Source organism: Phocoena sinus, chromosome 4 (assembly GCF_008692025.1).
Source record: "Phocoena sinus isolate mPhoSin1 chromosome 4, mPhoSin1.pri, whole genome shotgun sequence".
Lineage (NCBI taxonomy): Eukaryota > Metazoa > Chordata > Mammalia > Artiodactyla > Phocoenidae > Phocoena > Phocoena sinus.
The window spans coordinates 17,381,295-17,403,559 of NC_045766.1; the positions used below are offsets into that span (position 1 = coordinate 17,381,295).

General features: G+C 41.4%; 2 protein-coding genes across 2 annotated transcripts in view; one reads left to right on the plus strand and one right to left on the minus strand.

Moving 5' to 3' along the window:
* Positions 1-6,218, plus strand: part of PCCB (propionyl-CoA carboxylase subunit beta) — a 91,863-nt gene extending 85,645 nt beyond the window's left edge. Inside the window, exons 11-15 of the mRNA XM_032629926.1 lie at positions 2,682-2,789; positions 3,030-3,130; positions 3,573-3,671; positions 4,501-4,600; positions 5,629-6,218. Of these exons, the coding sequence (XP_032485817.1) occupies positions 2,682-2,789; positions 3,030-3,130; positions 3,573-3,671; positions 4,501-4,600; positions 5,629-5,750 (530 nt within the window). The 3' untranslated portion in view covers positions 5,751-6,218. The remainder of the gene's footprint in view (positions 1-2,681; positions 2,790-3,029; positions 3,131-3,572; positions 3,672-4,500; positions 4,601-5,628) is intronic.
* Positions 6,219-9,675: 3,457 nt separating this feature from the next.
* STAG1 (stromal antigen 1) overlaps positions 9,676-22,265 on the minus strand; it is a 444,727-nt gene continuing 432,137 nt past the window's right edge. The window contains exons 29-34 of the mRNA XM_032629925.1: positions 20,260-20,462; positions 16,316-16,490; positions 14,039-14,149; positions 13,371-13,485; positions 11,820-11,900; positions 9,676-11,732 (exon numbers count right to left, since the gene is read on the minus strand). Coding sequence (XP_032485816.1) covers positions 11,709-11,732; positions 11,820-11,900; positions 13,371-13,485; positions 14,039-14,149; positions 16,316-16,490; positions 20,260-20,462 — 709 coding nt within the window. The 3' untranslated portion in view covers positions 9,676-11,708. The remainder of the gene's footprint in view (positions 11,733-11,819; positions 11,901-13,370; positions 13,486-14,038; positions 14,150-16,315; positions 16,491-20,259; positions 20,463-22,265) is intronic.

Consider the following 22,265-nt stretch of genomic DNA (forward strand, 5'->3'; position numbering starts at 1 on the left):
CTCCTCCCCCTTGACACTGGTTCTCATTTCTTCCTTGTAGGAATTAGCCAGGGCTCATTGGGCTCTCTGGGTGCCAGGTGCTCTGTCAGGCCTGGACTAGGGCCTAAGATGATGAGGCCATCATCTTAGTAGACCTGGGGCCCACTCTTGGCAGCTCAGGGCCACAGGTTTTCCATTTCTGACTGTGTTCATTTCCCCAACGATTTTATCTTGTTTTGGTTGTCATTGCTTGTATTTTTCTTCATTTTGATTTTTATTCTGGCCTCTTTGTACTTCTTGTGGTTTCTTAATTTAGAATTATCTTCATCCCAGGACTCATCACTCACATTCTTTATTTCAAGTCATTAACATAGATTTTTCTTTTATTGAGTTACAGTTGAGGCACAGTAAATTACATGTTCATTGGGATGGGTTTTGGCAGTTAATACAACTTTGTATTCACCATTCAAAATAAGATATGGAACATTTCTATCATCTCAGAAAATGCATTAGGCAAGAGGGAAGTTTTGCCTGTTGCTATTATTTTTTGAGTTGTCTTTTTATTGTTGATTTGTAGCATTCTTTATATATTCTGGATGTGAATCCTTTGTCAGATATGTATATTTTAAATATTTTTTTCCTGGTCTGTGACTTGTTTATTCATTTAATTAATGGTGTCTTTTGATTCACATTATTTTAAAAACTTGGTAAAGTCCCATTTATCAGTGTTTTTACTTCTGATTAGAACTTTTTGTGTCCTGTCCAGGAAATCTTTGCCTACTACAAAGTTTCAAAGATAGTCCACATCATCTTCTAGGAGCTTTGTAGTTGTGGGTTATGTTAAGATCTACAATCCATTTTGGGCTAATTTTTGTGTGTAGAGTATAGAGTGAAACAGGAGTCTACTTCCGTTTTTTTCCATACAGATATTTAATTGTTCCATCACCATTAGTTAACAAGACTTACTTTCCACACTGAATTGCTTTGGTGCCTGGTCTAAAATCAGTTGTGTGGGCCTGTTTCTTCACAATCTATCCTGTTTCATTGCTGTTTTTGCCTACCTCTATGCCTCTGCCATACTGTCTTGATTACTGTAGCTTTGTAGTTCTTGGTGGTTCTCACCAGGGACAGTTTCAATATCCTGGGAACATGTGGCAGTGTTGGAAACACTTTTGGTTGTCACAGTGGGGATGAGGGGTGGAGGGGTGTGCTACTGGCATCTAGTGGGTGCAGGCCAGAGATGCTGCTCTACATCCTACGTGCAGAGGTCAAACACCCACAGCAAAGAATTATCCTGTCCAAATTGTTGATAATACCAAGACTGAGAAACCCTGCTTTTGTGAGTCTTCAAGTCAGTTAGTGTAAGTCTTCCTATACTGATATTTTAAAAAAGAAAATACCGTTTTGACCATTCTGTCTCCTTTGTATTAACCATGTGAATCTTAGAATCCGCTTATCAGAAATTCCTATGATTTTGATAGGAATTGCTTGAAAAATACAGATTTCTCCACTATACTTGCTATTAAACTTTAAATCTAAAATAATTAAAATAGTATAAGTAATTAAAATTAAATACAATTAGGAACTTAGCCTCTCACTTTTACTAGTCATGTTTCAAGTATTCGGTAGCCACATGTGGCTAGTGGCTACTTTGTCGACAAATAGCGGAGCCGGAGAACATTTTCATCATCATAGAAAGCTCTTTCGGGCAGCACTGGTATAGATCAGTTCGGGGATTGATTTATTCTTCTAATCCATGAGTATATACGTTTTTTTGTAGCTATTCTTTATCAGATAATGGAAGTTCAATTGTACTCCTAGTTTACTGCTAGTTTTTAATTATGAATGTTGGATTTTCTCAGATGTTTATATCTATTGAAGTGACCATATGGTTGTTCTCCTTTAATAATTTCATTGCTTTTCACACATTAAATCAAGTCCGAATTCCTGGATATAACTGCACTTGGTCATGATGCACCAGTGTTTTTATCTAATGCTGGAATTGATTTGGTAATGTCTTAGGACTGTTTTTATCTATGTTCATGAGGGATTTTGGTCTGCATTTTCTTGTAATGTCCTTTTCTTGTTTTGGTATCGGGGTAATGCTGGCTTCATAAAATACTTTGCAAAGTGTGGTAGGAGAGGGTTTACTAGTAACTGAGCTCTCATTCTGTGCCCTTTCACAGATACCATCTCCTGTAATCCTTACAGCTGTGGTAGGAGGGGGATAACACCCCTGCCTTTCAGGTGGCGAATCTCAGGCTCAGAAAGTGAAGTAATTAACCTGACACGTGGCTATAGCTGGTGAAGCCAGAATCTGATTCCAGGGTACAGGGACTCTCTAAGACCAGCCCCTGGATGTCACCTCCCATGACTGGCTGCAGGGGCGAGGCAGGCTGTGCATCAGGTGGCAGCAAGCAGCCCTTCAGTTTACGAGGCTGAGACTGGCTGCCTGCCCTGGGCTTTGCCGCCGGACCCTCAGGGGCGGCGCCACTCCTTGGCCCTCTGGCCAGTGCCAGGTGGGTTCTCCTGTCTTCCCAGTTTTTCCTGGAGTGTGAGGATCCCCTTAGCCGTTTTCTGAGGAGGTAACTTTGGTGCCTCCTTAGTAACCAGCTCTGCATGGTTGCTGGGGGCACATTCCCAGTGTGGGTGGGACTGGGAATTGCCCAGAAGCTCAGCCTGGATGATCTGTCTTTTTCTAGGATGCTTGGACATTAATTCATCCGTGAAAGGGGCTCGTTTTGTCCGATTCTGTGATGCGTTCAATATTCCACTCATCACATTTGTGGATGTCCCTGGCTTTCTCCCCGGTGAGTCATTGACAGAGGTGGGGGCCAGGAGAGGCGGTTTTGCCCAGCGAGGCACCCACTTTATTTGGAGATCTTGCAAAATTCCCTCAGGATTTGTGACGTCTCCATATTCTGGGTGTCTGGATGGTGCAGCTGTGTGAGGGGTGGCCCTTTGGGGAGGGGGAAGACCTCCCAGCTGAGAGCAGAGGCCGACCTCCTGAGGATTCTGTGGGCATCCCGTAACTCTTCCTCGTGACCCAGGCACTGCGCAGGAGTACGGAGGCATCATCCGGCATGGCGCCAAGCTTCTCTACGCGTTTGCCGAGGCAACTGTGCCCAAAGTGACAGTCATCACCAGGAAGGTGAGGAACTCACGCTGGAGGCTGTGAGCTCACTCACTCCCATGGCAGGGCCGTGGCTGGAAGTTTGGCCGAGAGGTTCAGCAGTGCTGGAGGGAGACTACGCCTCGCTCCCCTTAAAAAGCTCTGGAGGACAGCACGGCATGGACAGCCCTGCAGACATGCCCTGCAGGGGTGTCCCTGGTCATCTGGGAACTGAAAGCAGCAGTGGGAGAAAGCAGCAGTGGGAAAAAGCAGCCGGGAGAGACCATGACCATGAACTGTGAAAGGCCTGTGGGCTGCGCCCTTGTGCTCCGGCTCCCTGGCCTCACAGACACTGGGACTTTAGCAGCCCAGGAGGGCTCTTCTTGCTTTCTGTCCTCATTTTGCTTGGCTTCCTGGGGTCTTGCAGGGATGTGACATGGGTGACTCGGGCACTAACATTCAGCATTTGGGTCTGTTCTAGGCCTATGGTGGCGCTTACGATGTCATGAGCTCCAAGCACCTTTGTGGTGACACCAACTATGCCTGGCCCACAGCAGAGATTGCAGTCATGGGAGCAAAGGTGAGGCACCCTGGCTTTCCCTTCTGCATCTGGGAAATGTTGGAGAGGGGCCAGGGCTCCAGGGAGTTGGGGTCTAGACCCTGGCAAGCCTGCCTCCTGCCCTCACTTCAGGCGTGTGCCACCGTCTCCGTGCCCGGGTGGGAGGAGCCTAGAGTGGGTTTTGAGACGTCAGTAAAGGGGAGAGGGCTGAGTCAGCTGAGCTGGCCTTCGGAGGACTGGACGTTTCCCCTGGCCCCAAGATGCTGACTTAGGGCAGGTGCTTCCTGTTGCTGAGCCCGCTCCCCACTCCTTTCCTGCTTCAGAACAGCTGTTGCGGCTGAACCAGCTAACTCCCATGCCCCCGCCTCTCCAAGCTGACTTTCAAGGGTTCTGACGTGAAGGCTCATCTTTCAGTCCTCATTTTTCTACATTTGCATTTCAGTCTTTCCACCTCTGGCCATTGAATTGTGTGCTCAGGGCTCAGAATCATGAAAAAGGGAAACAGCAGTCTGCTTCCCTCAATGAGGGAACTGTGGATTTAACAGTAGAAACTGGGCCAAATATCTTGGCCTCAGAGAAGGATAAATGCAGTTGGAGAGAGCAGGACAGAATCTGGGGAGGCAAACACCTGGCTTAGCCTGGGCTGCTCGTCACTGGGGCCACAGCTGAGCATCCATCACAGCCCCCGGAGTCACGGAGGTCAACTCCAGGCCCCTGGACCTGGCACTTGTCTCTGGTACACTTCGATTTACCAGGACACTGGCAACCACGCCCATGATGATGAGCTGAGGGAGGCCTGCCCAGGTCTCCAGGGGCCTCCAGGGGCGTTCACTAACTCCCCTCGTGACAGGGCGCTGTGGAGATCATCTTCAAAGGGCACGAGAATGTGGAGGCCGCTCAGGCAGAGTACATCGAGAAGTTTGCCAACCCTTTTCCTGCAGCCGTGAGAGGTAGGGCCTGTGGTGGGGAGGGCAGCTCTGTTCGTTTGTTGGGTCACTTGCTTCTTGTTTTACTCCAGAAAGTCTGCCTTTGTCCTTCCAGTTTAATCTGGAGACCAGTGAGGGCTGGTTTGTCCCTGAGCAGTCTTCACTTAAAGACACTGCTTTGTCACCAGAATCAAAACAACATTGCTGAAATGGCTGAATCTCTTAGCGTTGTTCCAGTCACCCTATTGCTGTGAAAAATCTACCCAAAACAAAGTGACTTAAAACCACCACCTTTTGTTTTGTTTTGTTTTGTTGTTTTCCCTCACAGTTCTGAGGGTCAGCGGTTTGGTCTGGGCTGAGCTGGGTGGCTCTTCTGCTGGCTGGGCCTGGGATCAGTCATGCAGCTGTGTCATCTGGTGGTCTGACTGGGGCTAGTCCACGATGGCCTCACTCACATGGCTGGTGCTGGCTGTCAGACTATCTCTCCACGTGGTTTCTTATTCTTAGGGAGGCTAGTCTACACTGCTTTACATTGTGTCCTGAGGGCAAGAGGGAGACTGGGGCAGCTGCAAGGTGCCTTGAGGCCTAGGTTTGGAAGTTGCAGTGTTACTTTTGCCACATTCTGTTGGCCAAGGCAAGTTACAAGGCCAGGTGAAGAAATACAATCCATTTCCTGATGGGAGGAGTGGCATTAGTAACATTGCAGAGGGGTTTATGTACAGGATGGGAGGAATTGTTGTAGTGATTTAAAAAAAATAAAAGTGCACTTTCTCAATTGGATTCCCTGTTGAATTCATCCTGGTAGGGAGAGGGTCACATTTTCCTTTTCTTGCCGAGTGTTCCTAGGCCAGAAGTGTGGGACCTGCCAGAGGAACAGGGGGCTCCTGGGATCAGGGGAAGGTTCACAGGACCCAGCTCCTCTTGTGTCAGGTTGGGCCCTGCTCACACTGTTGGCCGCAGAAGATAGTGCCCTGGCTGAGCACATGTGGTGTTGGATGGGTGGCAGCATCTGGGGCTGCAGATGATCTGCTTCCTTTCCTGTGCTTCCCCAGGGTTTGTGGATGACATCATCCAGCCTTCCTCTACACGTGCCCGAATCTGCTGTGACCTGGATGTCTTGGCCAGCAAGAAGGTACAGCGCCCATGGAGGAAACATGCAAATATTCCATTGTAAATGTACCAAGGGTAATTACTACCTGGCCATTTGCACCCATCCCTGCCGTTTGCAGTCATGAAACCTGGGAATCTAAATACCAGTAATAACTTGGCTAAGTTTATTAAATTCTAGAAAGATTTCATTTGTGCCTTCCTATAAAATTGTTTTATTAAAAATCCCAGCAGTTTTTGAGCATAAATCTTATTTTTTTGTGGTAAAAATCTGAAAAATCAAGAAAACTAAAGAAAACACTCTTCACTTAGCGCTGACCCTTATTTGACACCTCTGTGTATTGTTTTCCTTTCTTTTCCCAAGAATTAACTTTTTTCTCTAAAGGTGAGATAATAAGCTTTTAGGGTGAAGTACTTGTCTGCTTAGGCTTTTGGTTTTCTTACTTTTAAATTATATAACAGTTAAGTGATATGTCCTATCCTTTCAATTCCTTCAGGAATTGTTGAGGATTAAAGGAGATGTTTTTAATTGTGTGTGTGTGTGTGTGTGTGTGTGTGTGTCTACCAGAATAGATACTCAGTAAGGCATATACCCTATATTAATTTCTTACCTTATATTAACTTCTTTCCAGAAACGTGTTCTCACATTTTAAAAAACTTACTTTGGAAAATTTCTAACCTGTGGAAATGTTGCAAGAGTTGTATACCCTTCACCTAGATTACCCAGTTCTTAACATTTTCTACATTTGCTTCATCTTTTATATAAATATATAATTACTGTTTTTACTGACCTATTTGAAAGTTGCAGAATCATGACCTTTTGTCCCCCCAAATGTCAATGCTTATTTCATATGAAACAAGGCTCATTGTCTTACACAGTCTTTAATGACATTGACATTTTTGAAGCATGTTCACCAATTATTTTGTAGAATGTCCCTCAATTTGGGTTTGTCTGATTGTTTACAGACATTTAGATCCAGGTAGGAGTAATACACAGGAGTGTTCTTTCCTTGTATTACATTAGGAAACACGTTAGGTTTTTCCATTATTGATGAAATTGAGTCTGATCGGCATTCTTTAAGCCTGTCAGCACACTTTCATCCACTACTTTTTAGTATCCATTATGATTCTGGCCTCAATCAGTTGTTCTATGTTGGTGGTAAAATACTGTATTTCTAACCCTATCATTATATCCACAAGGAAAGAAGAAAGAGCTTTCTCTTAAGTTTTTAGTATCAATTTAGATGCATAAATTATTTTTTCATTTTTAAACATTTTTTCCTGAAATAATAATTTTTCTTACTATGCTATCACCCTATCAAATTTTCAAACGCACATTATACTAGTTTATTGAGAATCATATATTATTATTCATAACTGAAATCTGGGCTTAGTACATAGTAGGTGTTTCATAAATGTTTTAGTGAATGAATATGTTCAATCATTCAATCAAGAAAAAATAGAGACTGATGAGTTCTTTAAAAATTTAATGTTACTTACTCTGCTGCTCAGAATTTCGTGATACAGCCAGAGGGGCGCTCTTTCAAGCTGGTTCCTCAGTCCTTTTGATATGTCACAATAATTGTGCACTTCCTTATTTTTTGACACAGGGTAATGTACCAGGTTCATCTTATATTTTCCTCACCCAGCTGCAGATTCAGTGATTTCTCTAAGAGCCCTGGTTTCTTTTAGTAGATGAAATTTAGAAGCAAACATATGGCCTGAAACATATTTTTGTCTTCCTAACTAGGTGGTTAGTTCCTAGGGGGCAGAGATGTTTGGCCATAGGCTCCTTGTACTTCTCTTTGGCACCAGCGGTAAGACTGTAAGCCACTGGAGCTGGGAAAGGAGTGGTGGCAGACTCCTGGTCTTTTAGAGGCCTCCTGGCTAAGGAAGAACCGTACGGGTTGCTTAGCATGCGTTTCAATAGCTTAAAGTTGCCTGGCCAATCCAATTTCTGGGGTCGGTCAAGCTAGGATTTGGCCCATCTGAAAACCAAGCTGGTGGCGGAGACACGGAGCTGCAAGATCTTGGAAGCTCTGTCAAGTAGACCAGCCTCAGTGTATTGCAGAGCAGCAGTCAGTTTTCTCATCAGCTGCTCTTAGGAATGTCTTTCCCAACTGTGGTCTCGTCTTAAAGGGACAGAGAAAAATGATGAATCTTGTAACCAGAGAGGACTGGGGTGTACTGAGTAGAGCGCTGGCAAATTTGTGTTTAGACCGAGAGCAGATAATACAGCGAGTTGTGGTGGAGGTAGGAGGCTCTGTGAGTGTCCTGCTGTAACTGTCCCTGCCCTAAGTATGTAAACCGATTTGTCATGAACCACACAGCTAATGAGTGGTGAAGCTGGGATTTGAACCCAGGCAGTACTGTCTGAATCCCAAAGGGTTGGAGTGAGAAAGGTGGTGGTCTGCTCCACTTGGGATTGTATCAACCCAAAGAGCTACTAAATTTGGAAAACTTTCCTACCTTATGCATGATGGCATCTTTTTGAGTTGCTGGAATAATCGGAGCACGCACATCCAGGAGCAGCCTTCCAGTGCTTGTTTGTGTAAAGTCTTTCCAGCTTCTCTCCTGACCGTGTCTTGGTCTCCCCAGCCCAATTCTCTGCTTCTGGATGCACTGATGCTTTTTGCTGGCACGTGAGATGTGGTTTGCCCAGAGTAAGAGAAGCCTGTGAAAGACACTCACCCAGTACACTGACTTTAACACCCTTGATGGAGTTGTTGAATCAACACAGACTCCACCTGTTTGACAGATGTGAACTTTAAGTCCTTCTGGTTTCAAAGGATTTCTGGCGAGCTGTGGCTTTATTATATATATTTTAGTGAAACTACAGGTCCTCATGCTCTTGCTTCCCTGTCAGCATGGGATCTCCACCATTCCAAGCAGAAGCTGTGGCTACTCAGTGGGCAGAGCCTCAGTCTGGGGCCTGTGTGGAATCCAGCCAGCACATTTGGTCAGATGTGGCAGCCTTAGTAGGTTGTCCCTACTGTCCTGGAGATGAGAAATGCCTCATTTTTGTGTCATTGGGAGCAGAAAGCTATTCTTCAAGATGTGATGCCCAGTGTAGACCCCTACAGAGCAAGGCACTTAGGAGGGCATGGATGGAACCTTACCTGAGTTTGGTCTGATATGTGGAGCCTGAGCAGGCACTAAGCCTTTGTTTTCCATGAAGACACTGCTCCTTGTTTGATAGATTCTTTTCTGAGAGCAGGGCCAATAGAGAGTCACAGTCAAGTCACATCTGGGAGGTTTGCAAGCTTGTCCAAAGGTAGAGTCACACATGGGTAAAGCCCTGGTCTAATCTCATAAACACATAACCTTCAAGATGAGCTGCTACAGAGATCCGTGCTCATCACCTTCCCTCCTGGGCTGCCTGGAGAGCTCACCTGCCGATTTATCCCCTGCATTCCTGCCTCTTCTGCACCGCCATCTTAGGCCATCTAATGAACACGGCCCAAAGAACACAGGCCCATAAAGTATGGGATACAATTTTGTTCAGAGTGACACCTGGCAGCAGTGTCAAGAGAAACCCTCACTTCAGCAGGCATGTTGAACACAAGTGATCTTTACAGGGCACTGCTATAGGGGGCAACTGTGCAGAAGTGCTGGGTCTGGATCTCAGGTGGGGGAAGGACCCAGGCTTCAGACCAGTTGATGATAATCCCTGAATGCCTCTTCCAAAACGCAGCCCACGAGAGGCTTCCTCTTGAATCACAGACCACTTGGCCTAGCTAGTCTCTCACTCTCTCCAAGGAAATACAAAGAATGAAAGAAAACTGATGAGCTAGTCCTAAGATTCTGCTTGCTTAAAAAAGTAAAGCCCCATTTGATACAGGAATTTTGCCATCCTTTAACAAATGATCTGAAAGAGCAAACTCACTCTCAGTTTTTGGTAAAAAGGGAAAGCTTCATCATTCTGTCGACAGGACAAGAAATCACCCCTTTAAAGCTTTACCTAGTAGGAACAATAGGATGACTACCACAAGCCTGATTTTGAATAGTTTATTAAAGGAAAGGTGAAGCATCAGTTTCAAATTGTACAAAAGGAAAAAAACCTCATATTGCAAATGTACAATTTACAGAATTACTAGCAAAACCAATCAAGGAGACACTGAAAATACAAAAATTCGATTGACTTCAAACTGAACTGGAAACCCATCGGAGTCGATATTACGCCTTTTCTGTTGCACGGTAGTCCACAATTCTAAGTCAGCATCTGTTTGTTTTCCACGTGAAACTGTCAAGCCAAGGATCAATCTGTGCAGGTGCCAGGGCACTTCCCAGCCTGCTCCCTGGCCAGAACCACAGGCGGGCAGGGCTGGCGTGGTGGACAGTCCAATCAATCATCCCCGCCCCTTCACTTCCAGTGAAACCCACATTTCTGGAGGAAAACGAGACCCCAGCCCCAACTGGAGCCCAGGAATTGCTCAATTAGCAGATAAAACATTTTTGGTGACCAAGTTTTTTTCAGAACTGTACAAATGTTGAGAAAAGTTTGTTTTGTCTGTTTACTAAAAGGATGAATAAAATAATCCATTTTGCTTTCCCACATAGTCACTGGGTGCACAGATTTTTTTTTTTTAAATGCTTTTGTTTTTTGGTAAAAAGGGAAAGCCTTATCACTCTGTTGCAGCTACTTTACTTTAAAAACCAGCCCAGAAACAGCTGTGAATGGATTGGTTTGGAAGTTCTGAGGCTTACTTTAAAAATCAGAAAGGAAGAAAAAGTGGGCTTTTTAAAATAACAGTAGCAGCAAGTCATAAAAGTCTAAGCAGAATGTAGCTCTAAACCATTAAAGGCTGTCCTGAAGATTCATAATTTCTTTCCCCCAAAGAATTATCCTTAATATGCACATTTAACACTGAAATGTTGCTGTATTTCAAGGTAAGCGTAAGACCTTCACCCTCTAAGCACAGATTTCTATGCAGCACATACTTCTATAATCAATCAATCAGTAAACTTAATTAATTCACAAAATTAGTGCATAAGGGTATTAAGTGCATGGGAAGGAGACACGGTTATGTTACACTTAAAGTTACGTTTGAATGGCAAAGGAGTTCTTCATGATTATCTTTTTAAGAAAATGGAAGTCCATGTAACTTGAATTTGGCAGGGCATGAACTAAGTGGTAAAAACAGCAAACTGATAACTTGAGAACCATCTTTGTTTTACTGAGAATACTTTATTTGCTGGTAGAAGTTGCTAAAAATGCACAGAACAAATACCAATAGAAAATGTACTGTATTTGAATCTCCCTAATCTATATAAAATGAATGGTGTACAGCATCTGTTGGAAAAATGGCTGCTTGGACATGTCTTATTTTATGCCCCCTTATAAATAAAAATAAACCTTTTTATTCAAGAGTATATAAAATCGGGGAATTCATATCCATGTCCACAGAGGGTGTATGGTTTTTGGCAGAGATGCACTGTCAGAGTTTCATCTTAGCTTGTCAGTATTCTGCTCCTCCATATTTCTGTATTCCACAAGGTCCAACCAAATCCAGTGAGCTCCAAAACACTCTTCGGCAATTAGGATGAGCTGCTTTACTCATAGGTTTAATAAAAATGGTTAGCTTTTAAAACATAAAAAGGCAAAATGTTAAAACGGTTTTTAAATTGTACAACAGGAAAATAAAGTTAAAAATATTTTTTTTTACTCAATGCTGAGCTTTCATAAAACAGGTGTATTACAGTGTTTATCTTGACAGCTGTTTTAAAAATTTAAAATTTCTTCCTCCCTCCAGAAAAACACACACATCTGTATTGGGATAAGTCCAATAATAGGACACAAATGATTTTTCAGGTCAGTCTTTCTGAGGTGACATTCACCAACATTCTCTTGGGTAATTTACATGCTCCTCTTCTGTCACTGCAAAAAGGGATTGACCTCAATCATTTGATTAAAAAACAAACCAGATCACATCAAAAGTGTTTTTTTCCCCATACAAGCTATCACAGTATATAGGCCTCTAGCTCTAAATAATAGAGTTCCAGATTTGTAAATTTTCTTCAGACTTCAGAACATAGGCATTCCAAATCCCTAGAAAAAGTGAAACACAATTATTAAATTCACGCATAAACAAGACCCAGAAACCATAATAAAGAACAGTAATAATTTAACATTTACTGAATCGTCTTCTATGATAGCTGCAGAATCAAAGAAATCTGGCCTCAGCTCAGCTCTCTCTCGCCGATTTCTTGATGGGGGCTGGAAAGAGAAGCCAGATACTTAATTTTTTCCTGAGATACATTAAGACAATGAACTGTGATAATCAGCTAATATTTCTAATAGTATCATAAATATAAAGAACTGTTAAGGGTCAATTTGAAAGGAAAAGAATCTGGCTTTTACAGGAGCATACATTAAAGAAAAATGTAACAGTATTTGGCTTTTAATTATCACTTAGATAAAAAAGACTTTCAAATTACAATAAATGTGTAAATGCATATAAATAATTTTTGGGCCTATAAACAAAGAACATACCTCTCAATCATGGAATAATTATAAGATTGATCAAATACTAGGTGACAAAACTTCACTAAATTCCCCAGAGCAGGTAGATGGACAGCTACTGATGGGTGGGTTGAGGGAGGGTTACAGATTGGATATGGTCTCATTTACATTTCTTACCAAACCTTTTCATTATGGAAAATTCAGAACATACAAAGCAGAACGCTATGGGGTAAATTATGTCCCCCCAAATTAATATGTTGAACTCCTAACCCCTAGACCACAGAATGTGACCATATGTGGAGACAGGGCATTTAAAGAGGTAAGTAAAAGGAGATCATATGGGTGGGTTCTAATCCAATGTGATCCATGTTCTTATAAGAAGAGGAGACACGCACAGAGGAAAGATCAGATGAAGACAAAGGGAGAAGATGGCCACCTACAAGTCAAGGAGAGAGGCCTCAGAATGAAATTAGACTTGCTGACACCTTGCTATTTGACATCTAGCCTCCAGAACTGTGAGAAAACACATTTCTGTTGAAGCCACCCAGTCAATGGTATTTGTTATGGCAGTCTAGCAAATTAGTACATAGAGAAAGCAGTATGACACCCATCACCCAGCTTAAACAATTTTCAAACATTTGGCCAATCTTGTTCCATTGAATTCCTGTTTTTTTCTTCTCCATGTCATTTCATGTATGACTACTTCAGTATGTATCTCTTAACAGATAAAAACTTCTAAAAAACATAACCGCCATGTATTACTATTTCTGACAAAGAAAATTTCTTAATATCACCTACACTTAGTCCATATTCAGATTTCCTTATTTTAAACTTGTCTCTTCACATTGAACAAATAAGGTCCATATTCTGCATTTGGTTGCTATGTTGGAGTGCAGTGTACACAGACTCCAATTTAAAGTACAAGAGGCCAGACGAACATGCTATACTGAAAGATCTAGTGTAAGCTGTTTTTCATGAAGGTAATAAGGAGCCAGTTCCTGTTATTGCCAGAATTGAAAATCTGACTGCTTTGAAAACAGGCTTGAAAAACATAAGCTCATCCAAATGCCCACAAGTGCTACAAGCGCTACACAGGCCCTGCCCACTGTTGGTCAATGTTACCTCCTCCTCCTCTTCCTCTCACGGGGTTCTGAAAACGAGTATCATCTTACACCAACACCTTCACATATTTTAACAGAAGAAAAATGTATTGAACTTCCTTACCAGGTCAATAACCATAGTATCTTCAAATTCTTCATTCATATCTTCTAACTGACTCCGGGATGACATCATTACATCTTCAAAGATGGGCTCAGCATCTTCCTCCATTAGACCCCGACTGATACAGAAAAAGCATAGTCAGAAAGCTGTTCAGACTGATAGAACCTGGAGTTCTGGCTCTTACACTGGGTCTTTTAACCAATGAAAGCACACCTTCCAATTACAACCAGTAGACTGCACAAATTATGATATTGAACTCTAAGGGAACTAAGAATCATTCATTTGGTTAACTCAAGATTTCATCTCAACTCATCAGAAGGAAGTATAATTTAAATGCAGTAACAATATTACTAGCTAGCTATGTATCAATTCCCACAGAACTCTTAAGTGATTGGTCCCATTATTATCCCAAATTTACAAATGAGGAACCAGAGGCACAGAGGTTTTAGAGCTTATCCAAGGCCACACGGCTGGCAAGTTGCACACTAGGATTTAAATGCTGAAAGCCTCAAGCACCCATGTCCTCCATTCCTATCCTACGCTGCATAGCATATCCTAAATTATGATTTTAACTCTTCTTCTAAGACCAAACATCAGAGAAACCCAAGTCGTTACACAAAATGACCATCACACAGTGATCATGTTCTTGTGACACTTGATGTAACACTTACACGGCATGCCTTACTCCAGTTCTCACTTTCATGTAGTTCATTCCTGTTCTGTCCTTCCGATTTAAGTCTTCTAATTTCGGCTGGCCTAACCAAGAGATCTGCATCTGAGGACTAAGAAAGGGTACTATTATTCATTTTGTGGCAGCAGATGAGGAATTTAGGTCATCAGTCCCCTGCTAAAACGGCCATGGTTGGTTGGCCTAATCCCCATGTAAGGGGAGTTAGCTGGATTTATTCCAGGGTCAAGGTTGAGATCATGATCAAAGGACCTGTCTGCAGAAATGGCAGTAAACTGGAGATCCCTAAGTCTCCAAGAGAAGCTGGCTGTGGAGGCTAGTTGTTAGGTGTGAAGGCAATCAGAATATGTCACCCCAAAATATGCTTCTTTGAGATAAAAACTGTTTTGAACTGAAGGCAATTAACAAGTAGTAAAACACAGAAAAAGTTCCCCCTTTTCTGCCTAAAGGCAGGAAATAAATTCTCCTTTTACTGGAGACAGACTCTTATCAGCCCAGAGATGGCAGCAGAGGCACGTGCAAACAAATCCTGTTAAACAAATGCTTATCTTCCTAGTTAAGATGAGGACTACCTAGCCCTAGTTGGACTACCCCAGTCCAAACTTGTTTGTCTTGTCATTTCTTCACAATTTTCTTTGTCTAAAGGGCTTAAAAGCTTCCTGGCTCTGGTCACTTCTTTAGGTCTTCATTCTCTTGTGAAGGCTCCCATGTACATGTAAAAATTTAATAAAATTTGTATGCTTTTCTCCTGTTAATCTGTCTTTGTCAGTTAAATCTTTAGACCCAGCCAGGGCCCCTAAGAAGGTTGAGGAAAACTTTTTCCTCCCCAACAGGTGCCAGCTTCTTTCCCCAAATCCCTGCTAAACAAGAGCACTTCTCACACTTCTGTATCCAGCTGCTGCCCTACTTACAAGTGTTCCTAGCTGCACACTCAGTCCTCGAAGGGACAGGAATGATGCTGGCTTCGTGGCTCAGAGCTCTCCAGAGCTGAACAAGGGAGGGTAGATCACATTTTTTCTCAGTCCTTCTGAGGAAGTTTGGACTCAGGTACATGCTGAGCCAAATCACCTGTACTCTATCCTTACTGGCACGTGGACACTTGCATAAAATCAACATGACTCTTGGGATGGAAACTTGAACAATTTTTGGTAGCTAAAATCTGCCGCATAAAGTTCTCTCGAAGCAGCTGTCTTTATATCATGTTAGGCTGCCACCCTGATTCAACCTATAAATCTGTAGCAGGAAAAAGACGACAGACCACAGCCAGGAGGGACTGACATGGTAAGGTCAGGGAAGCAAGGCTCCAATACGGAGGATACACCCCCTCCCCCAGTAGGAAATGGAGTGGGAGTGCTGGTCATAAGGCAAACTACCCTCTAAGATGGCCCAGTTATGCAGTGGCTGACAAAGATGATCCTTTCAGCTTTGAAGAAGGCAGATCTTCAGAGCAAAGATTCCTTATGAAAACCCAGGATCTGAATTCTTGTAACACTGCCCCTTTCTATTTTCAACCTGCTAAGTTTGTTGAGTTCTAGTGAGAATTCTCTCTTATCCATCAGAGTAATTCACAGCATTACTCTAATATGAACAGAAACACAAGTGAGGAGCTTACAGACTTTCAAAGTTGAATGGCAAATAACAAAAAGTTAAGGTTTTCAAAGCAAAAGTCATGCCATCACCCTGCCTTTTCCAAGATTTTCAGAGCCGTGGTACTAGAAAACAGTTTAATCACTAGTGAGGTAAAAAAAAGGTAAGAGCTTGATTATCCTACAGAAAGGACCGCTATTCTCAGAATTTATCACTGCTTTAACAATTCTTAATCTATGAACAGTTCAAGTTTAAAATATAAACCAAGACAAAGTACTATTAATTAAATGGCTGATAAAAGTAATAGTCTATTTGGGGTTCAGACTAGGAACAACCTTAGCAGAGACTCTTCTAGGCTCTCTCGCCAAGGAAGTAAACCTGCATGTGTTCTTGGCAAATCTCTGAGAAGAAACAGACCTGCCCAATGAATCTGTAAACTCCAAATGAAATCAGCACTTAGTAAGACACCATGCATCTATAGGTCTCTGGACTTGAAGGAACTGAGATCCACAAGTGTTTGCAGACTTATTATACATCTTCTAATATAAGTTATTTAAACTCTGTGGTTTTGTTTTCTCATTAACTGAGAAAACAATATGCTCAGATGAAATAATTTTTCTTACTTTAACAGTTGCAGGTTTTATGCCAAGAAAACAATTTTTTTACTACTTACTTGTGTAAAAAGTCAGGTTCAGAACCATGTTCAGACTCAGGCTCCTGAATCTGCTCTCCCATGGGCCGGCTATTCTCTCGCAGAACAGTGGAAGTGAGCTGTGGTGCTGGCAGGGGGCCAGGAGTCTGAATCATGGTGTCAGTCCTGTTCAGCCACGTATTATCCAGACTTTCATCTGTAAAATTCCAGTTAATGAGTGTCACAGAGTGTCATGGGTGGAATGAACTCTGGTAGAAGTTATAGCACAGATTTAAAGAGCATGGCTCTGGAGTAGACTGCCTAGGTTTGAATTCCAGTTACACCACTCACTTGTGTGACTTTGTATAAGCTATTAAATTTCCAAAATTCAGTCTGCTCATATACAAAAGGGGATATTGGTAACTGACCTCATTGAGTTGTAAGGCTTAAATAAGGTAATGTATGTAAACATCAAATGTTAGCTATCCTACATTATCATCTCTTCCAAGTCCCTCCATCCCTACAGAAGGGGAAGAATGTGGCCAGCCAGAGAGACCCCTCTAACCTTCCTTTTGCTCAAGCAATAAAAGGCCTATTTACTGGGTCTTAGAGGGGCCCCAGGCAGCAGCACTTAAAATCTGGCTGGCCTTTACTGAGAAATCAGCAAATCCTGTTACACAATTAGGCACTGGTCACCAGAGAAACTCTTTGGCCAGGTTATACTTGCGGGGCTGGATTGAGGGACTCACTGATTTCATGCCTCTAACTTCTACCTCTTTAGAGAAGTCTTCTCTGATCACCCCACTCAGCCCCCACTTACCATTCTTTTTTAGCTTCAAGAGGAAACAAAATCATTCTTGCTCACTTAGGGCTCAATTATACACTGTCCTGCATTGGCAGGTGATCTGTCATGTGTATATGTTATCTCTGTAATTAGATTTAAGTTTCTTCAAGAGACCAGGCACTATTTTTTCCTTCTTCTAAAGATCATTTATAAAGATTTGAACAGATTAAATTACTATTTATAGCATTATTTGCATATCTAAATCCTGATAAAATGCTACATAAAGTTCTACCTATAAAATTCTAAATTACAGTTGACCTTTGAACAATACGGTTTGAACAGCATGGGTCCACTTAAACTCAGATTTTTAAAAATAAGTATGTACTCCAGTACTACACGATCCACAGTTGGCTGAATCCACGGATACAGAATCAAGTACATGGACTGTAAAGTTAGATATGGATTTTCAACTCCATAGGTGGCTGGTGCCCCTAATGCTCCCCCTCACCCCACTGTTCTAGGTCAACTGCATTTTCTTGATGTGGGAAGACTTAAAAAATAGTATTACTGCTATGTGTTTCCTTCTGAAGAATTTTAATCACAAAATGTAGTATGAATCCCATTGTTTTTCCTCCCCCAATAAGTCTCAGAGACATGTGCATGTGAGGCTCCTCCTTTGCCATCAAGCATTCTCTCTCTCTCAGTGTATTCTCCAGTTTCTAAAATTTTGTCAGACCCATGTATGTTCTGGATAGGCTTTTCTGTTCCTGGAAATACCTACCTATTGTCTGGTTAAGGTCATTCCACTGATCTGAAGCTCACTACTGAATCTCTTCAGCAAAGATATGTTACATCTTCTTTTATTCATACCACTTTTCATTCAACATTTAATTCAAAACTTTTATTCTCTGCTGCACTTAACATTTTATGATCATAGGAATGGTCTCATTTAGGTTCTTAACCTGGTAAACCATCTTTCAGCTTTCTACTACATGTCATCCTTTCCAGAAAAATTTTCCCTGATTCATTATGAGTTTGGTCACTCCCTGTATGTTTCCAAAGAACCTTTTTGGCCCATCAGAGCACTCACCACGCTGAACTGAAATTGCCTGCTTCTCTGTCTCCCTTTCTTCACTGGGAATTAATACCCAATCTCCAGCATCTAGTACAGTTCTTAGGAAGGTGCTTGGTAAAGACTTACTGAATAAAAGAGTAACTTCAGGAAGAACTCACTCTTCTTGAAGAGATCCTCCTAACCCTCAAGATTCCTCAATGAAAACACTTCTTGCTAAGCTCTCTCATCTTCATTCCAAACAGATGAAACTCTGTTGCTTAAGGATTCTGGACATGTAACTTACCTTAGTTACTTGGTAAATTTGAAACTGATACGGAGCAAGTTTTCTTTTTTGCAATTTAATGATTACCAAATTAGGTTATCTGGTCTGTATATGCTTCTCCGTCCTGAGGATGATAATACTAACTGCTCCATTAATGTATAGATAAATGGTTATCTAAATTCTCTAAGCCTTTGGTTTCTTCTGTGTAAAACCTGGATAATACTGTTGAACTCAGAACTGATTTATAAAACATCTATACAGCATTTATTATGTGCCAGGGACTGACCTAAGTGCTTTACAAATATTAGTCAAATAAATGATTAAGTGATGTAATGCACGTAAAACACATTCTTGGTATAGCAAGGACTTGATGAACTCTGGCTAAGATGACCATTACATCTAAGAAAAGCTATGAGCAGAAAAAAAATACAGATAGAGGAATAGATGTGGGGTGCCCTGATAAAAAGGCTGCTCTAGAAGACATTTCCGAAAGGAAATGACTGGCATCATTCTTTAGAGAACAGTTCAGGATCTTATACTATAACAACAGGGTTCTGTATTTTCATTTTCTGGGCCAAAAAGATTTTAAGCCCCAAAAGATTTTAAACTTGAAAGGTAATCTTAAACTTTACCATCAAGTCTGTAAATATTTTCAAATCTTTTATTCTCTTCAAAATATACATTCAGCCTAATCTACTGACTGATGCAAGAAAAGGGGCATTACTATATGACGACAACAGCAGCTAACATTTATCAAATGCTGCCTATGTGCCAAGCACTGTGCTAAGTAATCACTGTGTGTGCGCTAAGTTTTTTGGGGAAGTATCTAATTTAATATTCACAATAGCTAACAGGACAGATACTCAGATCATCCTTCATCTGATCAGTGATTGAGGCTTAGAGAGGTTCAGTAACATGCTCAAAGGTTACACAGCTGAAAAACGAGAAAGCCAGGTCTGAATTCTAGAACTCTGAATTTAAGAGTTTGTGCTCTTCATCAATAGTTAATACTGCCTCCCCAATGATGAAAGAAACATTAGACTTAAATTCTAATTAATTTTGCTGCAGGTCTCAGCAAAGTCTTTGAGGAGTCACTATTTTTTAGCAGCAGAGGTACTAAACAGAAGGCTGTGAACAGGGGCAACACAGCGTGATGCAGATCACTGTCCTCTCTTGCTTTGGAGAGATTCTATTAGGAGAAGCATGGAGATGGAGCAAGATTATTTGGGAAAATAAGCATTTTTACTTTGAGTTTTCTTAGTTTAAGACTAATGTTTTGTTTAATAAAGCAATCTTTAGTCTTTTTGGATATAGGAATATCTATTATTGATCACATTTTCATGACAGTTCAACTCCCTGTTCCCCATAGCCTATGAGGGTTAAAAAACCAGATCTGGCCATCACTATTTTAATATACAAAAATAAATTATCCAACCAAGTGGTGGAAATGGAAAGTTGTTCTGGTATATTCATTGTGCTGCAGAGTTCCATCCTCAACTTACCAAAATCTCTCCTATATTAGGATGCATTTTGATAGAATAACATTATGACTGTCTTATTTTAAATTTTAATGTATTAGAGATCTATGGTAAGGGGATCAGTTTTATAAACCTTCCTGTCTCCTCTTTTTCTCTGTGCCTATCTTCCTCTGTGTTCAATGCTTTTTCAAGCTCTTTTTCCTTGACCCGCTTCTGTCCTGTTTTGTCTGTCACAACCTTTGTGGCTGAACCTCTCAGTGTATATGAAACATACAAGGAAATAATGTGCTTAACAGTATTATCTTGCTTCAATGGATTATTTACCACTTTATTTTTCTTGATACTATCAGGAACACTATTTGCCTCATAGTATAAAGGCACACTTACCTTCTACTCGTTTTTTGTGAAGTGGAGGTCGTCCTTTCTTATTCCTTACTGAGGAGGTTTTGCTGCTGCTTCCACTGTTCACAGACATTCTATCATCTTCACCTCCAGTGACTAATGAATTTCTATAGGAGATGAGTGGAAGCCATACATCCTCCCTCCTTTCCATCATCTGTTCCGTTAGGAATTTTTCTAGGTATGAGTGACTAGAAACACAAAAGAAGCAGTCATTTTTATGGAAGCAGTTCATGCATCACTTATTTAATTTTTTTTTCATAACCTGAGGCTCTCTCTCTCTGAAGGTTATAAAAAATCCTTAAGGACACACATTAAACTATTAACAGTGGTTACCTTTAGAAAGAGAGGGATTGAGAATTTAAGGTTTTGCTTCACAAATTCCTGGAATACTTTTTTTTTTTTTTTTTTTTTGCGGTACACGGGCCGCTTACTGTTGTGGCCTCTCCCGCTGCGGAGCACAGGCTCCAGACGCGCAGGCTCAGTGGCCATGGCTCACGGGCCCAGCCGCTCCGCGGCATGTGGGATCCTCCCGGACCGGGGCACGAACCCGTGCCCCCTGCATCGGCAGGCGGACTCCCAACCACTGCGCCACCAGGGAAGCCCCTCAGGAATACTTTTAAACAAGCAAATGTATTACTAAGGGTGTATGTGTATTTCTTCCTTTACTCCTTTCTTTGTTTTTAAATACCAATGTTTAAAATAAAAATCAGAAGTCTGGCAAAAAAGGTTATTGAATTTTCTTTTAAAGTGTTCAAACCAGGGCAGGATTTCTAGAATGGTGGCGTGAGGAGCTTGGCATACCCTCTCCCCAGCAAAACAACCTGTTTGGTGATGGTTGTTGATAGTGGGGGAGGCTTTGCACATGTAGAGGCAGGGGGTCTATGGGATGGCAACTCTCTGTACCTTCTCCTCATTTTTGCTATGAACCTAAAACTGCTCTAAAAAATTAAAGTTAAAATAAATAACATAAATAAATTAAATCACATGTTTTCCTGTCAGTCTGGAAGACTCTACATGGCCCAAGACTGCCCTTCTCAGGAGCAATCAGTGAGGGACCTTCTAAGCTGCCAGTCCCCTGGCTGACCATGGGGCAAAGTAAACACCCTGAACTGTGATAGCAGCTTTCAAAAGCCACACCCACATCCAACAGTAAAAATCTAACTTGCTAAGGAGGTTTAAGCACAACCTTTGATTAATAAGGGGCTGACACAGGCTAAATAATAAAAAACAAGGGAAAAAAAGATCTGAGTAGGGACAGCAGAGGCTGCATACTGCAAGAGAACAGACCTCACAGAGTTTGTTACTCCAAATAAATGACCAAGCAACCAACAACATCTATCTCTAGGAGGATGAAGAATGAATATCAAGAGTAGCTAAATTATTATTTTACAATGTATCACATATGCAATACATTATCTAAAATGGTCAGTTTGCAACAAAAAATTATGAGACAAAGAAACAGGGAAATGTAATCCATATGTAGGAAAAAACCCCCAAGCAATAGAAACTTGGCCCACAACTGCAAAGCAATTATTATACATATGTTCAAAGAACTAAAGAAAACCATGTCTAAAGAATTAAAAGTATAATAACACTATCTCTCATTAAATAGAGAACATGAATAAGAAGATAGAAATATAAGAAAAAGAATCAAATGGAAATTCTGCAGTACAACAATGGAAATTTAAAAGTCACTAAAGGTGCTCAACAGATCTGAGCTGGCAGAAAAGAAATCAGTAATCTTGAACACGTATCAATAGAGATTATGTAATCTGAAGAGCAGAGAGAAAAAAAAAATGAAGAAAAATGAACAGTGCCTGAGAGAAATGTGGGATTCATTAAGTACACTGACATGTATAATGGGAGTACCAGGAGAAGAAAGGTGTAGAAATAAATTTGAAGAAATATGGCTAATCACTTTCAAATTTGATGAAAAACATGAATCTACACATTTTCAAAGCTCAACAAAGTCCAAGCAGGATAGATGCAAA